Genomic DNA, 14,457 nt, shown 5'->3' with positions numbered 1-14,457 from the left:
CACTCCCGGTCACTCCTGGCCCCGCCCCCGGCCCCGCCCCCTCGGCTCCATCCGGGTCCTTCCCCTGCCCGCCAAAACCCCCGCGCGCGCGCTGCCGCAGCCCCGCCCCACCTCGTCCCGCCCGCCAATCACCGCGCGGGAGGCGGAGCTCGCGCCGCGGCCCCGCCCCCTCACCCACCAATCACGGAGTGGGGAAGAGGCGGTGCCTGCGCGTGCGCGCGCGGGGCGGGCGCGAGTCCCTGGCGACGGGGACGGCCCCGGCGGGAGAGAGAGCGGGACACGGACCCGGAGACCGGGACCCGGAGACCGGGACACACCGGGACGTCCCGCCCCCCCAGCATGGAGCACAGCCAGCAGGAGGAGGCGGCGGAAGAGCGGGTTCAGGTGAGCAGAGGTTCGGGCGGGCGGGAGCAGCCGCTCAGCGTCCGCAGCGGTTGTGTGCGTGTCCGTGTGTCCGTGTGTGTGCGTGTCCGTGTCCGTGTGTCTGTCCGTCCCTGTGTGTGTGTGTGTGTGTGTGTGCTCTGGTTCTCTCCGTGCTCCTCATCCCACCGGGACCGGGACAGCCGGCCCGGGGTCCCCTCCCGGCCCGCGGTCCCCTCGTGTCCCCTGTAAGGGTTTTTAAGCGGTCCCTCGGTCACTCCTCCCCGGTGAAGGGGCCCGGGCTGGCCCCAGTCCCCTCCCCTGCTCTGCAGCCGGGCCTGGCGCTGTCCCGGTCCCCCCGCGCCCCTCGCTCTCTCTGCCCCGGGAGAAGCGGGCGCTGATCCGGGTTCCTGCTGCTCTCCTGGAGAAGGCCGTGTGTCCTGTTGTTATGTTAATTAGAGTTCGATAATTGTGGGTGACTCTGTTCCCTCCGGGCCCGGCTCTGCCCTGCGGGCAGGTGAGTGCAGCTGCCTGAGTCACGGAGCCTGCAGGGGCTGCATCGTGGACTCACGGCATGGCCTGGGACCCTAAAAATCATCCAGGGCCACCCCTGCCATGGCAGGGACACTTCCACTGTCCCCAATGTCCAGCCTGGCCTTGGGCACTGCCAGGGATCCAGGGGCAGACACAGCTGCTCTGGGCACCCTGTGCCAGCCCTGCCCACCCTGCCAGGGAAGGATTTATTCCCAATATTTACTGCTTTTAATTCAAAGCAGTTCCCCCTTGTCCTTTCAGTATCTGCCAGTGTAAAAAGTTGTTGTTCTTTTTTAAAAGTCCTCTTTGAGGTGCTGGAGTTTCCCTGGAGTCTTCTCCAGGCTGAGCTGGCTCCATGGAGGGCTCTGTGCACTTGGCCGTGCTCACATCCGTGCTGGAGACTGGGAGGAGATCCCTGGAAATGGTGCCCACGCCATCCATGCAGGAATCGGTGCCGTGCTGAGCTGACACCGTGTGAGAGCTTTGGGCAGGTCCTTCCTGTGCTGTGCACTGCTGTGGCTCTGGGTGATGGCTGTCCCCTGTTCTCGGAGTGAAAAGTCCCCAGGTGGTGACTCCAGAGCCAGGGAGGAGCTCAGAGGTGCAGCAGCCGTGTGGAAAGCAGAGGTAGACGCTTTATTAACTTTTAGAAACATTCCCTGGGAGGAAGGACAGGCTGGTGCAGGTTCAGTCTTACCAGGACAAATAATAAAAACTGGGACAAAGGATGGAAACAGGCCTGGGAATAACTGGGACACTTTAAAGGCAAGTCTGGCTTTGATGGACATGGGAACTCGGTGTGGTTTTAATGCACTTTCCATAAACCTTCTGCAGAAGGAGCCTCCCTGTGTGTTTGCAGGAAGGATGATTTGCCACAGGACAGCAGGGCTGGATCCTGCACTGCTGCTTCTTCTCGTGCCAATTGAAATGGAAATGATGCTCCTCTGAGTGCTGCTTTCCAGGGGAATCTCCCAGTGACTGTGACTCCCAGTTGTGATATTTTACCTCCTGTTCCTGGTGCCACCCTGGTTCTGCTCATCCCAGGGCAGTTTTTTGGGGTCTTTTTTTTGGGTGTCAGGTGCTGCTGTTTGCTGGTGGCCGTTGCTTCCCTCTGTGTTTGTGTTGCCCTGGGGTGTGAGAGCTGCTCTGACAACCTGAGCTGGGCTCTGGCAATGCCAGCTGGAGCTGAGCCCAGCTCCTGGGGCTGCTCCCTGGGGCTGCAGGTGCAGCCAGAGCAGCCAGGAGCAGCATTCGTGCTCTGACACCTCTGCTGTCTCCTTCTGTTCCATTCCCAGATGGTTCCAGCTCATTCCAGGAAATCTCCTGTCTTGGGAACTTCTGGCAGGCCAGGCTGGATTTTGCCAGGGCTGTCACAAGGCTCGAGCCCAGCCCAGGAGTCACCTGAGCTCTGTGCCCTGCTCACCTGTCCTGGCCTCTGGGCTGTGTTGTCACACGTTGTGACAGAAGCCAGCACAGATTTGCACTGGGCTGGGGTTCAAACTGGCTTAAAAAACTTCTGCTCCACACTCCCCTCAAGGTTTTGCTCACTGAGGGAATGATGTCCCAGCCAAGCTCCCAGTTCATGGTAATTTCAAGGTGTTGTTTTAACATTGGGGAGGAATTCTGTAACCCACACTATGAGGCTTCTTTGTTTATACCACTTCTAATTTCAGCTTTCTCAACTTTGTCCATTTCCTCTTTCAGTTTATTTTTGATGCTGAGGATGATTTAAGCCCTGCCCTGCCAAGTTTTTGATCCTACATTTAGCTAAGCTTGAGTGTGACAAATGAGACCCAGCAGGATCAGGTTTCTGCTTTTCATTTTTAAATGCTGCTAATTGGTGGCTACATTCCACAGTGTCCATATTTCCTTGAAATTCTGCTTTTTGCTTTTTCTTTTTCAATGGTAAGTAGGAATAATGAACTAAGGTACCTGCTGACAGAGGTACCTTTTATTTCAGTGGTGGAAAAGATAGGAATGAGCATTTTCCTAAAAACTGGAGGACAGTGGGATGCCAAGTGCAGCTCTTGTAAGTATGGATTGAATAAAGAACGAATGAAAAATCAGGGGATTTTCAGTCGTCCAAAGCTGAGTGAAGGAGTGGTAGCTTCTCATTCCATAAAATCCCTGAGAAAAGCTGAAATGCTGGGATAAACTGGACAGGTGGCTCTGGGGGAGCTGGGGTGGCTGGTGCCATTAAATTTAATGCAATTTTGATTTTTTATCAACATTTTTCTGCACGTGTAGCAGGGTTGATATGGGCTATAAAGCCACGATAAAATAAAGGGTTGGGCTGTTGTGGATTTTTTTTTTCCCCCAGGTGAATCCCAGTGTTTTTGCAGGTGAATCTCAGGTTTTTCCAGGTAAATCTCAGTTTTTTCCCAGTTGAATCCCACTTTTCCCCAGTTGGTGACTCCCAGTTTTTCCCGGGATTTCACAGTTTTCCCAGTGAATCCCTGTTTTTTCCTGGTTGAATCCCAGTTTGCCCAGATCAATCCCTGTTTTTCCCAGTTGAATCCCAGTTTGTCTCTGTGAATCCCAGTTCTTCCCAGATGAATCCCAATTTTTCCTGGTAAATCCCAGTTTTCCCCGGTTGAATCCCCATTTTTTTTCCCCCCCCCCCCAGTTGAATCCCCGTTTTTTTTTTTTTTATTTTTTTTTCCCGGTTGAATCCCCGTTTGTTTTTTTTTTTTTTTTTTTTTTTTTCCCCGCCCGGTTGAATCCCCATTTTTTTTTTTTTCCCGGTTGAATCCCCGTTTCTTTTTCCCGGTAAATCTCTGTATTTTTCCCCAGATCAATCCCAGTTTTCCCAGTTTTCCCAGCCTGTCCCTGCAGCAGTGGCTGCTGACTCCCAGTGGCTCCGGGCTCTCACTGCACTCCAGCCCGGGGAGAAAGGCAGCACAACAGGCCGGGAAATTTCATTTTTCATTTCCCTTTGATTTGTGCCAACTTTTCCATTTTTAAATCGCTGCCGGGTTCAGTTTGAACACGAAATAAAGCACAAATGCAAAGCTCTCGGTGTCCCGTGTCACACATCAGGGCAGGAGGGAGGAGAAATTGGATTTTAGGGGGAATTTCTCCCCAGGAAGGGCTGTCAGGCTGGACTCAGAATCCCTGGGAGTGTCCAGAACACGAGTGGATGTGGTTGGGGATGTGCTTGGAGGTGTTGGGATAAATCAGAGTATTTCTGATGTCTGATTTTTTTTTTTTCTATGATGATTTCTAATAATTGGCGTTAATTACCCGGGGAGATCTGTTCCCCTTGTCCCCCTAGATTTTTGCTTTGTTGTCCCACGTTGTATTTGGGATGTTTTCAGTGGTCTGGGGGGCACAGTGACATCAGGAGAGCTCACCTGGATGTTGAAGGAGCTGAGGTAACGTTGATATTTCTGTCCCTGAGGCACGGTGTGAGTTCAGAGCTGCTTCCCCAGCTCTGTGCTCTGGGGGTGGCTGCAGTTGCTCAGTTTTATTTCTGTCTTTTCCCCTCTTTATGTATTCAGCAGCAGAACTGATGCACTGAATTTCAAGGAGAAAAAACATTGTTAAATTTTCTTCATTTAATTTAAATGGGAGCTCTCAGAGGTGATGACACTGGTTCTGTGAATTCTCCCCTTCTGCTCGCAGCTGCCTCTGGTACACCCAGTGCTAACCTGGGGCACTTTTACCCTTAATTGTCGTGTCTGGAATGAGGATTAAAAGTGGAATAATTCCTGCTTGCCTCCCTGCTGCCCTGCCAGGCTCCTGGAAGGAGGAGGGATGGATTTTTCCTGAGATTTCTCCCATGGGAAGCAGGGCTCAGCTTGGGGAGTGAGTCCAGGAGGGGATGGGTGATGGTTCCTGGGGGTGCCCATTCTGGGGGGGGTCCCTGGAATTCCTGGGGGGTCCCTCAGGGGCTCTGGGCTGGCACAGGGTGGGCAGCAGGCACAGCTCCATGGGCTGGGAGAGCTTTTCCAGCCTCAGGAATTTCCAGCATTCCGTGATCCTTCAGCTGAGTGTCCTCCAGGCTTTTGATCCTCCCCAGAGCAGCACATTTGGATAAATGCAGGCGTGGGTGAATGCTCTGGTGTAAAACTCGACATTTTGCTTTCTTTGAAGGAAATTTTGAAAGATTAAACTCCATAGGAGTCTTGGCTTTTGCCTGGGATGATTTTATGGAATATTTTGGTGCTGTAGAATCCCAGAATGGGTTGGGTGGGAAGGGACCTTAAATCCCATCCCATTCCCACCCCATCCATGTTCAGGGACACCTCAACTGTGCCAGGGGGATCCAACCTGGCCTTGGGCACTGCCAGGGATCCAGGGACAGCCCCAGCAAATCTGGGAATTGCAGCCCAGGCAGGAATTCCTTCCCAAGATCCCAGCCCAATCTCCCCTTTCCCAGTGGGAGCCATTCCCTGGGTCCCCTTGTCCCCAGTCCCTGGTTTCAGTCCCTGGGTCCCTTTGGGACACCCTGGCTGTGGTTCCTGGGTCAGGCCTGGGGGGGCTTTCTGGGACATTTGCACGTGGCTGCTCCAGAGCTGGGTTTGCTCCCTGATTTTTGGAGCTTTTGGCTTTTTGGGTGCTGCTTTTTCAGGGTTGGTGCATTCCTGGGAGAATCAGTCATTAATGGTGACGTTTTTCATATTCAGTTTTTGGGTTTAACACTGCAGATGTTTTCTGTGGACTGTGGAGAATTCCTGATTAATAAAAATCTATTCCTTTCTCTATTTCTCTTCATCTCCCTTCCACCCCCCACTCCCAAACCAAACCCTCTGCCACTCCCCAGGAGCTTTGCAGGCAGTTCTGGAGTTTAGGGGCACTTGGATAAGAAATGGGGACAAAACTGAGATGGAAACGGGAATCAACAAACCTGGATGGAGTTGGGAGGTTTTGTAGCATTCTCTGTCATCCTGTGTGTTTTCTCCTTCCTTAAACAAAAAAAAAATAAGAATATTTCCTGCTTAGACCTGTGAGGTGCTTGCTGCCATCCCTTCTGGATCCTGCTCTAACAGGAATTAACTCCATAAATTCCTTGGCTGCAGTTCTGTGCAGACCCCTTCACGTTCATGGTGTTTTCAGCGTGGCTGTGACAGTGACAGCACCCACAGAATCAGACACTGCAGCAGGCAGTAATTATGTGATTGTGATCCAAACCTTTATTCCAGGGCTGATTTCATTCAAGCTTCAGAGCCCTTGGCTTGTGGGTGTTCTCTGAGCCTGTGTCCCACAACGATAAATGGGATTTTGGAGCATTGCATAGGAAATGCTGCTGGGATCTGATGGATCAGGGACAGCTCTGCTGCCCTGCCCCAGATCTCTGCCTGCACACAGGAGGGTGGATGTTGGGGATTTTAGTCAATATTGGTGATTTTAGCCAATGTTGGTGATTTTAGCCAATATTGATGATTTTAGCCAATGTTGGTGACCTGAATCAGGGCTGGTGTGTGCAGGGAGGGGCTGTGAGCAGTCAGAGCTGCCCTGGGTCCCTTCCTGCTCCTCCTGCTGAAGGAATTTGGGAACTCTTTGGGAACTCTTTGGGATGGAGCTGTGCTCTTGTTGCCTGGAAAAGCTGAGCTGGAACAGAACCAAAGGAATAAAATCAGAATTTATTAAAAGGATTCACCTTGGGCACTGCAAGAGCCTGGCTGGGGCTACACCCAAATCAAATTCCAGATGGATCCTGGGCACGAATTTTTACTTTTATCAGTTTTGGTTCATCTTGGGGTCAATGATCCACCCACAGCCCCGGGCTATGAACTCTCAGCCCCTGCCTTGCCCCCTTTCCCTCGCTGTTATTTCTGATCTTTGGGTACCGGTTGTCCTCGATTCTCCAGCTGGGAAGGAATTGTTTTGCCCAACTAAAACGTGCAAAGAATTTACTAAGACCTTACTAACACCTTACTAACAGCTGACAAGAAGTTGGGGAGTTGCACAGCGAGCAGCAGAGATGGTGTAAAATACAAACGGCTGAGGCTGCTGGCACTTTGCTGATCACTGGGATTTCCATCTCACCCTCACTCAGGAATTCACTTTTCTTCCCTCCTGCCCAAACCTGCTCACGGCTCTGCTCCCCTGCTGCAGCCTGTCCCACACCCTGTGCAGCTCAGTGGCTTTGGGGACAGGGAATGGTGGGGAGGAGGGAGGGAATGCTCCTGGAAATGGCCTTGGAGTAGAAACTCAAATCTTTATTTTTCCATCATCTCTTTTCATCCCCAAACGCCCAGGACTTGTTCAAATGAAATTCCCAGGGGTGTTCTTGCACCTCATGGGGAATTGTCACTATTGTTTTTTCACTCTGTAATGAAGTATTTTGGTGGAATATGAAAGCATGATTCAATGAGCAGAAGAAACCTGTTTGGGTGATGGATTTGTGACATTTTTCACCACCAGGTGCGTTGAAAAGTGCAGAAAAAGGAACAAAGGAGAGGGGTGAAGATTCACCTGTGGTGGCTGTAGTTGCTTTTTTTGGATGTTATGCATTGAGAAAAAAAATTCCATTAGGAAATGGTCAAGAGTGAACTCCCCTTGCTGGGGTTCCAGTGTGGATGAACAGTTTTGGAATAGATTTTAAAACACCTTCAGCTTTTTTATTTTTTCTTTTATTTGTGGAGCACAAGGATGAGGCAGAATCCTGTTTTAATGAAATAACAAATGTTAAAAATATGAAGATTAAATTATAAATTATAACGATATAAACTATGTGTATTCTATAAATGATAATGACATAAACTATATATTCTATCTATAGTAATTCAGTACATTAAATATATTCTATAAATTATAATGATATAAATTATATATATTCTGTATAATAATTCTATAAATTAAATATTCTATAAATTATAACGATATAAACTATATATTCTATATAATAATTCTGTAAATTAAATATATTCTATAAATTATAACGATATAAACTATATATTCTATATAATAATTCCGTAAATTAAATAGATTCTATAAATTATAATGATATAAATTATATATATTCTATATATAATAATTCTGTAACTTAAATCTATAAATTATAACGATATAAACTATATATTCTCTACATAATAGTTCTGTAAATTAAATATATTCTATAATTTATGATATAAACTATATATTCTCTATATAATAATTTTAAACCCTTAAACCCTGAGTTTTCTGCCGTGTGATATCACACATTTCTATTCAAACTGCACACCCATGATCCAATTAAGAAATGCCACTTAAGTTATTTTTACTTTTACCCAATAATTCACCACCCGTGGCCCACAGTGTGGAATTTTCTGTCCAATCACACAAAATCCCCCAAACCCAGGAAGGACAAAACCTCCACCCCAAAACCTCCCTCTATAGATCCCTGTATCCTAACCCCTCAGACTCTGAGTTTCCCCCATGTGCCATCACACACTTTATTCAAACCACACCCCCACGCTCCCACTTCTGTCCTTCCATTCTGGAAGTTTCTCCTGGGCCTGGCAGCACAGAAAGTTTCCAATTCTCATTTCCCAGGGCTCCCCTGGGGACTGACCACGCTTCTGCCACGTTCCAGGCTGATGCTGTGTGCAGGATCAGGATTTGCTGGGTTTGCTTTGTGCCAGGCTCACCCAGCTCTGCTGCTTTCCCTCCTGCAGGAGCCGTGCTTCCAGCTGCCTGCACAGGTGGACAACAGCTGGCACAGCTGGAGCCAGCGCTCACAGCTGGGCCTGTCCCAGCCCCCCACGCTGGAGGAAGGGCTGCTCTCCTCTGCAGAAGCTTCTGGAACTGCTGCCTCCCTGCTGGGTGAGTTCACAGTGACTGCTGCACGCTTCTGATGTCACCGTTGCTGGCTTTGGCCTCTCTTGGGTGGGAAATGAGGTTTACAAAGAGGATTTGGGGGGATTTTTGGTGTCAGAGTCCCCTCAAGATGAGGGGAAGGGTTTGTGTGCCTCCCCTGGATCTTCTAACAGTGAACAGGTCCCAGGTAAAGCTTCACTCTTGCTTCCCTGTGGAATTAAAAATAAATCTTAATTATTTTTAAATTAATCCTTAATTTATTCTTGTTGTTATTATTGAAGCTGCTGAGGAATGCACCTTCCACCCCTGGCAGTGTCCAAGGCCAGGCTGGAGGAGCCTGGAGCAGTGCAAGGGGGAGCACTGAAATGTCTTTAAATGTCTTTAAATATCTTTAAATATCTTTAAATGCCTCCCACCCAAACCATCCCAGAGTTTTTACTCCTCACTGCTCCCCCTTGGCTTTGGGTGCAGTTTCTGTTCCTGCTGCTGAGACTTTGCAGTTCCAGCACTCACCCTCAGCCAGGTTCTGCCTCTCTTGCTCCTTTTCTAATCCCAGCAGGTCACTTAAAGAGGGCTTTGAGGAATCCCAGGGTTTAATATTTCACCTTTGTGCTTCCTTGCTTCCATTCATTTTCATGTGGTCTCAGAGCTCCACCTCATTGGAAACACAATTTAAAAACTCTCCTGCTCAGCCCAGGGTGATTGTTTTTGCACTGATCCAAGAGTTCCCCTGCCCATGGGGATTTTCCTTTTGGGACTCACTTTTCCAGGATGTGACTGAAGGTGCCTCTAAAGCTGCTTCACCAATTTCTTCACAAAAAAACAAAATGATTGTGAGGCAAATCACATAATTGTGATATTTTTCAAATAAACCTTCAGTGCTTTCAGCTAACTGCACGTTCAGCTGTGCCATTTGCCATTGCCTGTGTGTAGCTGCTTTTTTTGGGGTTTTGTTTGGGATTTAAACATCACTTGAGGGCCATGGAGTTGAACTTGGGAATTGCCTCTTAGCAGCTCCTGAGCAGTTTAGGAAATTTGATTTTTAAATTTTTTTAATGCAAAGCTCTTGGTTATTTCCATCAGTTTTTGAGATGATTTTGGGAATGCTTTGCTCCATCCTTGGTGAAGGAGCCTGGAAGAGGAGCAGGAGCATCTTGGGTGGGGTTTGGTTCATCCCAAGGCTCAGTCCCTCCTGCTCTGGGTCCCTGGTGTCTCCTGTCACATTTACTGCATGGGTTGAATTGGCTTTTGGTGACTTTGGTGTCTTGGTTTGAAAGCCAGGTGTCTGCCAAGAGAGGCAGGAGCCTCTTTTAAAAATGGAGAATGTAAACTCCTTATTTTCAAATTATTAGAATTTTGAAATTAAGGGGCTCTCAGGCCAAGATATGGGAATAGGAGTAACCGTTCCTTATTAGGAAAATTAAAATGGAAATGCAGCATTGCAGAGAACAAACCCAGAGCAGGGGCAGAGGGAGAATCCAAGGTGCCCCCGTCAGTCAGGCAGGGTTGGTGCAGTCCCATTCCATGGTGGCTGCATCCTCCTGCAGTGACAGATGTGGTTCTGCTGGAGCAGGGCTCCTGCACAAGGTGCACTTTTCCTCCAAAGCTGCAGGGATGATGTGCAAGGCTCTGGTTTTCCTCTGGGATCCAGTGGGAAAAGGCTGCTCTGCTGTTCCAAATCTCCCCTTTGATCTGGGTAGGAAATGCTCGGCTCCTGCCCTGGCTGGAGCATCTCCCCATGGGATGATGGAATTTGATCAGCCCTGCCCTGGGACTGCATGGCCATGAACAGGAGAGATCTCCTGGAATCAGGAGGGATGGGTCCTGGAAGAGAGAAAGAAAACTTGGTTCTAACAGCTGGCCCATGAACAGCAGAGATCTCCTGGGAATTATGAGGGGATGGGTCCTGGAAGAGAGAAAGAAAACTGCTTTACTTGGATTTAACAGCTGGAACATGAACAGCAGAGATCCCCACAGGGATCAGGATCACTGCCACAGCTGGGTGAACAGCTGGAACATGAACAGCAGAGATCCCCACAGGGATCAGGATCACTGCCACAGCTGGGTGAACAGCTGGAACATGAACAGCAGAGATCCCCACAGAGATCAGGATCACTGCCACAGCTGGGTGAACAGCTGGAACATGAACAGCAGAGATCCCCACAGGGATCAGGATCACTGCCACAGCTGGGTGAACAGCTGGAACATGAACAGCAGAGATCCCCACAGAGATCAGGATCACTGCCACAGCTGGGTGAACAGCTGGAACATGAACAGCAGAGATCCCCACAGAGATCAGGATCACTGCCACAGCTGGGTGAACAGCTGGAACATGAACAGCAGAGATCCCCACAGGGATCAGGATCACTGCCATACCTCGTTTCAACCAATGGTGACAGAATCCAAACCTTTGGTCACATCCTGGATTGCAGCCCAAGAGCCTGGGTTATCTGGTTCAGAAGATTTCTGTGTGAGTTCATTGGCAGCCTCAGTGAACAGCTGACTGCTCTGCATCTGGAGCTCCCTGGAGAAGTTTTTTTGAGGAGTTTTTCTCCTCCATGAAAGGAAAATCATTCCTGGGTGTCTCAGATTTGGGTCTGCAGGAGCGTGGTGGTGAAAAGCTGTGTGTGCATCACAGGGACTTGGTGCAGAGTGAATAAATTCCCATTTTTGTAGGAAAGTGAGGTCCAAGTGGGAGGACAGGGAAGGTTGGCCATGCCTTGTGCTTGCCCACATCCTCTGGGCACCATTCTGTGTTTGACAGCCCTTTCCCCATGATTGTTAATTGCAGAGCTGGAAACCATTTAATCAAGAAAATCTTTTTGCTCTTTGTCCAGCTCTGTGCTGGCAGTGCAGCTGGAATTAAGGAGCAAGCAGGAGGCTCAGTGATGAGATAAAAGGTGTGAGGCTCCTGTCCTGTGCTGTTTTATCTGCTGCTCTCTAGAGATGAGCTGCAGGCTCTGTGTGAGCTCAGAATTCCCAGGCAGGGGAGGAGAGGTGAGAGGGAAGGAGCCATAGCTGCAATATTCATTTATTTCTTCTTCTCCTCCTCGAAAAGTGTCTGGGGTTTGATGTCAGGAGGGGAGGGATGACAGGGACACTTGGACTCAAGTGTTCCTGCTGCTCCTTGGAGCAGCTTGACAGAGCTGAGCCTTTGGTTTTGTTTTGCCTTCCTTTTTTATCCCCCCCAAATGGCAGCTTGACTGTGGCATTCAGACTTGTCAGCAGCCTGGGAGAAAAAGCAACAGGCCCAGCCCTGCCTGCTCACTGAGCTCCATCCACTGAGCAGTTTGACCTTCAGAGTGGCAGCAGCAAAAAATTCAATTCCTGTTTTGACATGAGGAGCTCTGGGAGAGCAGCACTGATGTCACTGCTGCTGCCAGCCCGGGCTCCTGCTCCAGCACAGCCATGGGAGCCCCCCTGAGCACCCCAAATCTGCCCAGGATCCCTCCTGAGCCCCCCTGAGCATCCCAAATGTGCCCAGGATCCTCCTTGAGCCCCCTGAGCACCCCAAATCTGCCCAGGAATCCCTCCTGAGCCCCCCTGAGCACCCCAAATGTGCCCAGGATCCCTCCCTGAGCCCCCTGAGCACCCCAAATCTGCCCAGGATCCCCCTTGAGCCCCCTGAGCACCCCAAATCTGCCCAGGAATCCCTCCTGAGCCCCCCTGAGCACCCCAAATGTGCCCAGGATCCCTCCCTGAGCCCCCTGAGCACCCCAAATCTGCCCAGGATCCCTCCTGAGCCCCCCTGAGCATCCCAAATGTGCCCAGGATCCCCCTGAGCATCCCAAATGTGCCCAGGATCCCCCCCTGAGCATCCCAAATGTGCTCCCCAGTTCTGAGGGGAATCCCTGGGGAAGGTGGGGGCAGGTGAGGGATCCCAATGTGGGGGCAGGTGAGGGAATGGTTTGAGCTGGGAATCTTTGGGTTTGGGCTGGGAATGGGTTGGATTTGGACTGGGAATGGTTTGGGCTGGGAATGGTTGGATTGGGAATGGGTTGGGTTGGATTGGGAATGGGTTGGATTGGGATTTCTGGGGTTCCATGTAGGCAATGATTTGCTCTTGGGGGGCCTCAGTGCAGGGAGAGTTTTGTGTTCATGGCTCTGCTTGGAGAATGTTCAGTCACTTTTTCATCTTTTTCATCTGTTTGAGTTTCTTGATACAAATGTCGAGTGGCACTTAGGTTTTTGTTGGTATAACAGAGCCTGAAAGCACTGATTTATCAGCCACATGTTGTGATTTATGGGCTGTATATCCACATTTACTTTATTAATGAATGTACACAAAAGATTGGGAACATCTGGTTTTGACAACTTTTTTCCCAATTATTCTCTGCTCCCTCCCTTCATTCTCTTTGTTTCTTCATTTCCAAAGCACACCCAGGTTGGGTTTTTTTTTTTTTTGGTGTGGAACAACCTTTTCTTTAATCACTCCTGCTTTTCAATTTAGCTTGAAAATACATTTCCATTCAAGAGGAGAAGTTAAGCTGAAATCAGAAAAGCTTGTTTGCCTCTTCTCTTGCATGACTAAAAATAAGGTGCCAGCTCTGCCACATGAAGTGTGGCATGATGGCAGCTGACAAGTCTGATTTGATAACTGCAATTAATATTATTTGTTCATTAATGTAATTTCAAATAGAAAACAAGATTTGGGAGGGGAGAAAGTCCATCTAACAGAGACTTAGATTCCAATTTGCTTTATTCAAAGACATGGATGTGCATCCTTAATGCAATTCTCTATCCAAATTAATCTGCTCAGCATTTGCAGGTGTAACAGTGAAAAATTCTTGGGGTGGATGCACCGAGTGCTCCACATGCACAGGAAATCCTGTGTGCTCCCAGGGAATTGCTGGGAATAGGGAATGCCAAGCCCAGGCTCTGCTCAGACCTCTGTGTTCTCTGTGCTTGGAGAGAAACGTGGGGGGATCACAGGGAGGCAGCTCAGGGTCCTGGTCCTGGCTTAGAAAAGGGATTCAGAGGCTGATTGAATCCCATCCCTGTTCCCAATCCCCCAATCCCATCCCTGTCCCCAATCCCTGAATCCCATCCCTGCCCCAATCCCATCCCTGTCCCCAATCCCTGAATCCCATCCCTGCCCCAATCCCCCAATCCCATCCCTGTCACCTGTCCCCATTCCTATCCCTGTCCCCAAATCCCCATCCCTGTCACCTGTCCCCAATTCCCATCCCTGTCCCCAATCCCCCAATCCCATCCCTGTCCCCAATCCCATCCCTGTCCCAATCCCATTGGGGTTCCTTACCCCCCAGTTTTGGGGTGCCCTTACTGAAGCCCTGAGGAGCTGCTGGGTTATAAATGAATTTTTGAATTCCTGCATTTCCTGGCTCTGCTCCCTGTGTGCTGATCCTGCCCTTTTCTCCTCTCCTTTTTGTCACTTCCCCGTGTGTCACAATTAATTTTGTCACCCAGCTCTGCTTTCCCTCTGGAATTGCTGCTGTGTCCCATTGCTCAGGAATTATTTCGATTTATTTTTTAAAGCTACATCTCATTTCCTTTCTCTAAACTTCCATAAAAGCATTTTAATCGTATTTGGTGTTGCAAATTCAGTTATTTCTATCTGGGTAATTATTTTCTCACCACCTAGAGTTCTAAAGTAATTAAAGATGTTGATTGGAAGTATTAAATTAAGAATTAATAAGCAAGGTTGCCTTGTGGTTGGCTGCCCCTGGTCAGGTGATGCAGTGTGGGTGGGGAGGCCTGGGGTGGAGCTGATTAATGAAAATTTGATTTTTTTTTTTTTTTTTTGTGTGTGTGTAATGATAATTTTTTGTGATGTGATTGTGCTCCTCTAAGCAGTGCAGACTG

At 49.2% G+C, this 14,457-nt stretch overlaps 1 protein-coding gene across 6 annotated transcripts in view; it reads left to right on the top strand.

Annotated features, from left to right (window-relative positions):
* Positions 1-311: 311 nt before the first annotated feature.
* Positions 312-14,457, top strand: part of ALMS1 (ALMS1 centrosome and basal body associated protein) — a 49,485-nt gene continuing 35,339 nt past the window's right edge. For all 6 annotated transcript variants that reach the window (XM_088162873.1, XM_088162872.1, XM_088162868.1 and 3 more), the window contains exons 1-2: positions 312-384; positions 8,493-8,640. In XM_088162873.1, the coding sequence (XP_088018999.1) occupies positions 340-384; positions 8,493-8,640 (193 nt within the window). In that variant the 5' untranslated portion in view covers positions 312-339. The remainder of the gene's footprint in view (positions 385-8,492; positions 8,641-14,457) is intronic.

The sequence above is a fragment of the Sturnus vulgaris genome, chromosome 4 (assembly GCF_052056855.1).
Source record: "Sturnus vulgaris isolate bStuVul1 chromosome 4, bStuVul1.hap1, whole genome shotgun sequence".
NCBI lineage: Eukaryota > Metazoa > Chordata > Aves > Passeriformes > Sturnidae > Sturnus > Sturnus vulgaris.
This window is presented reverse-complemented; position numbering and strand designations above follow the sequence as displayed.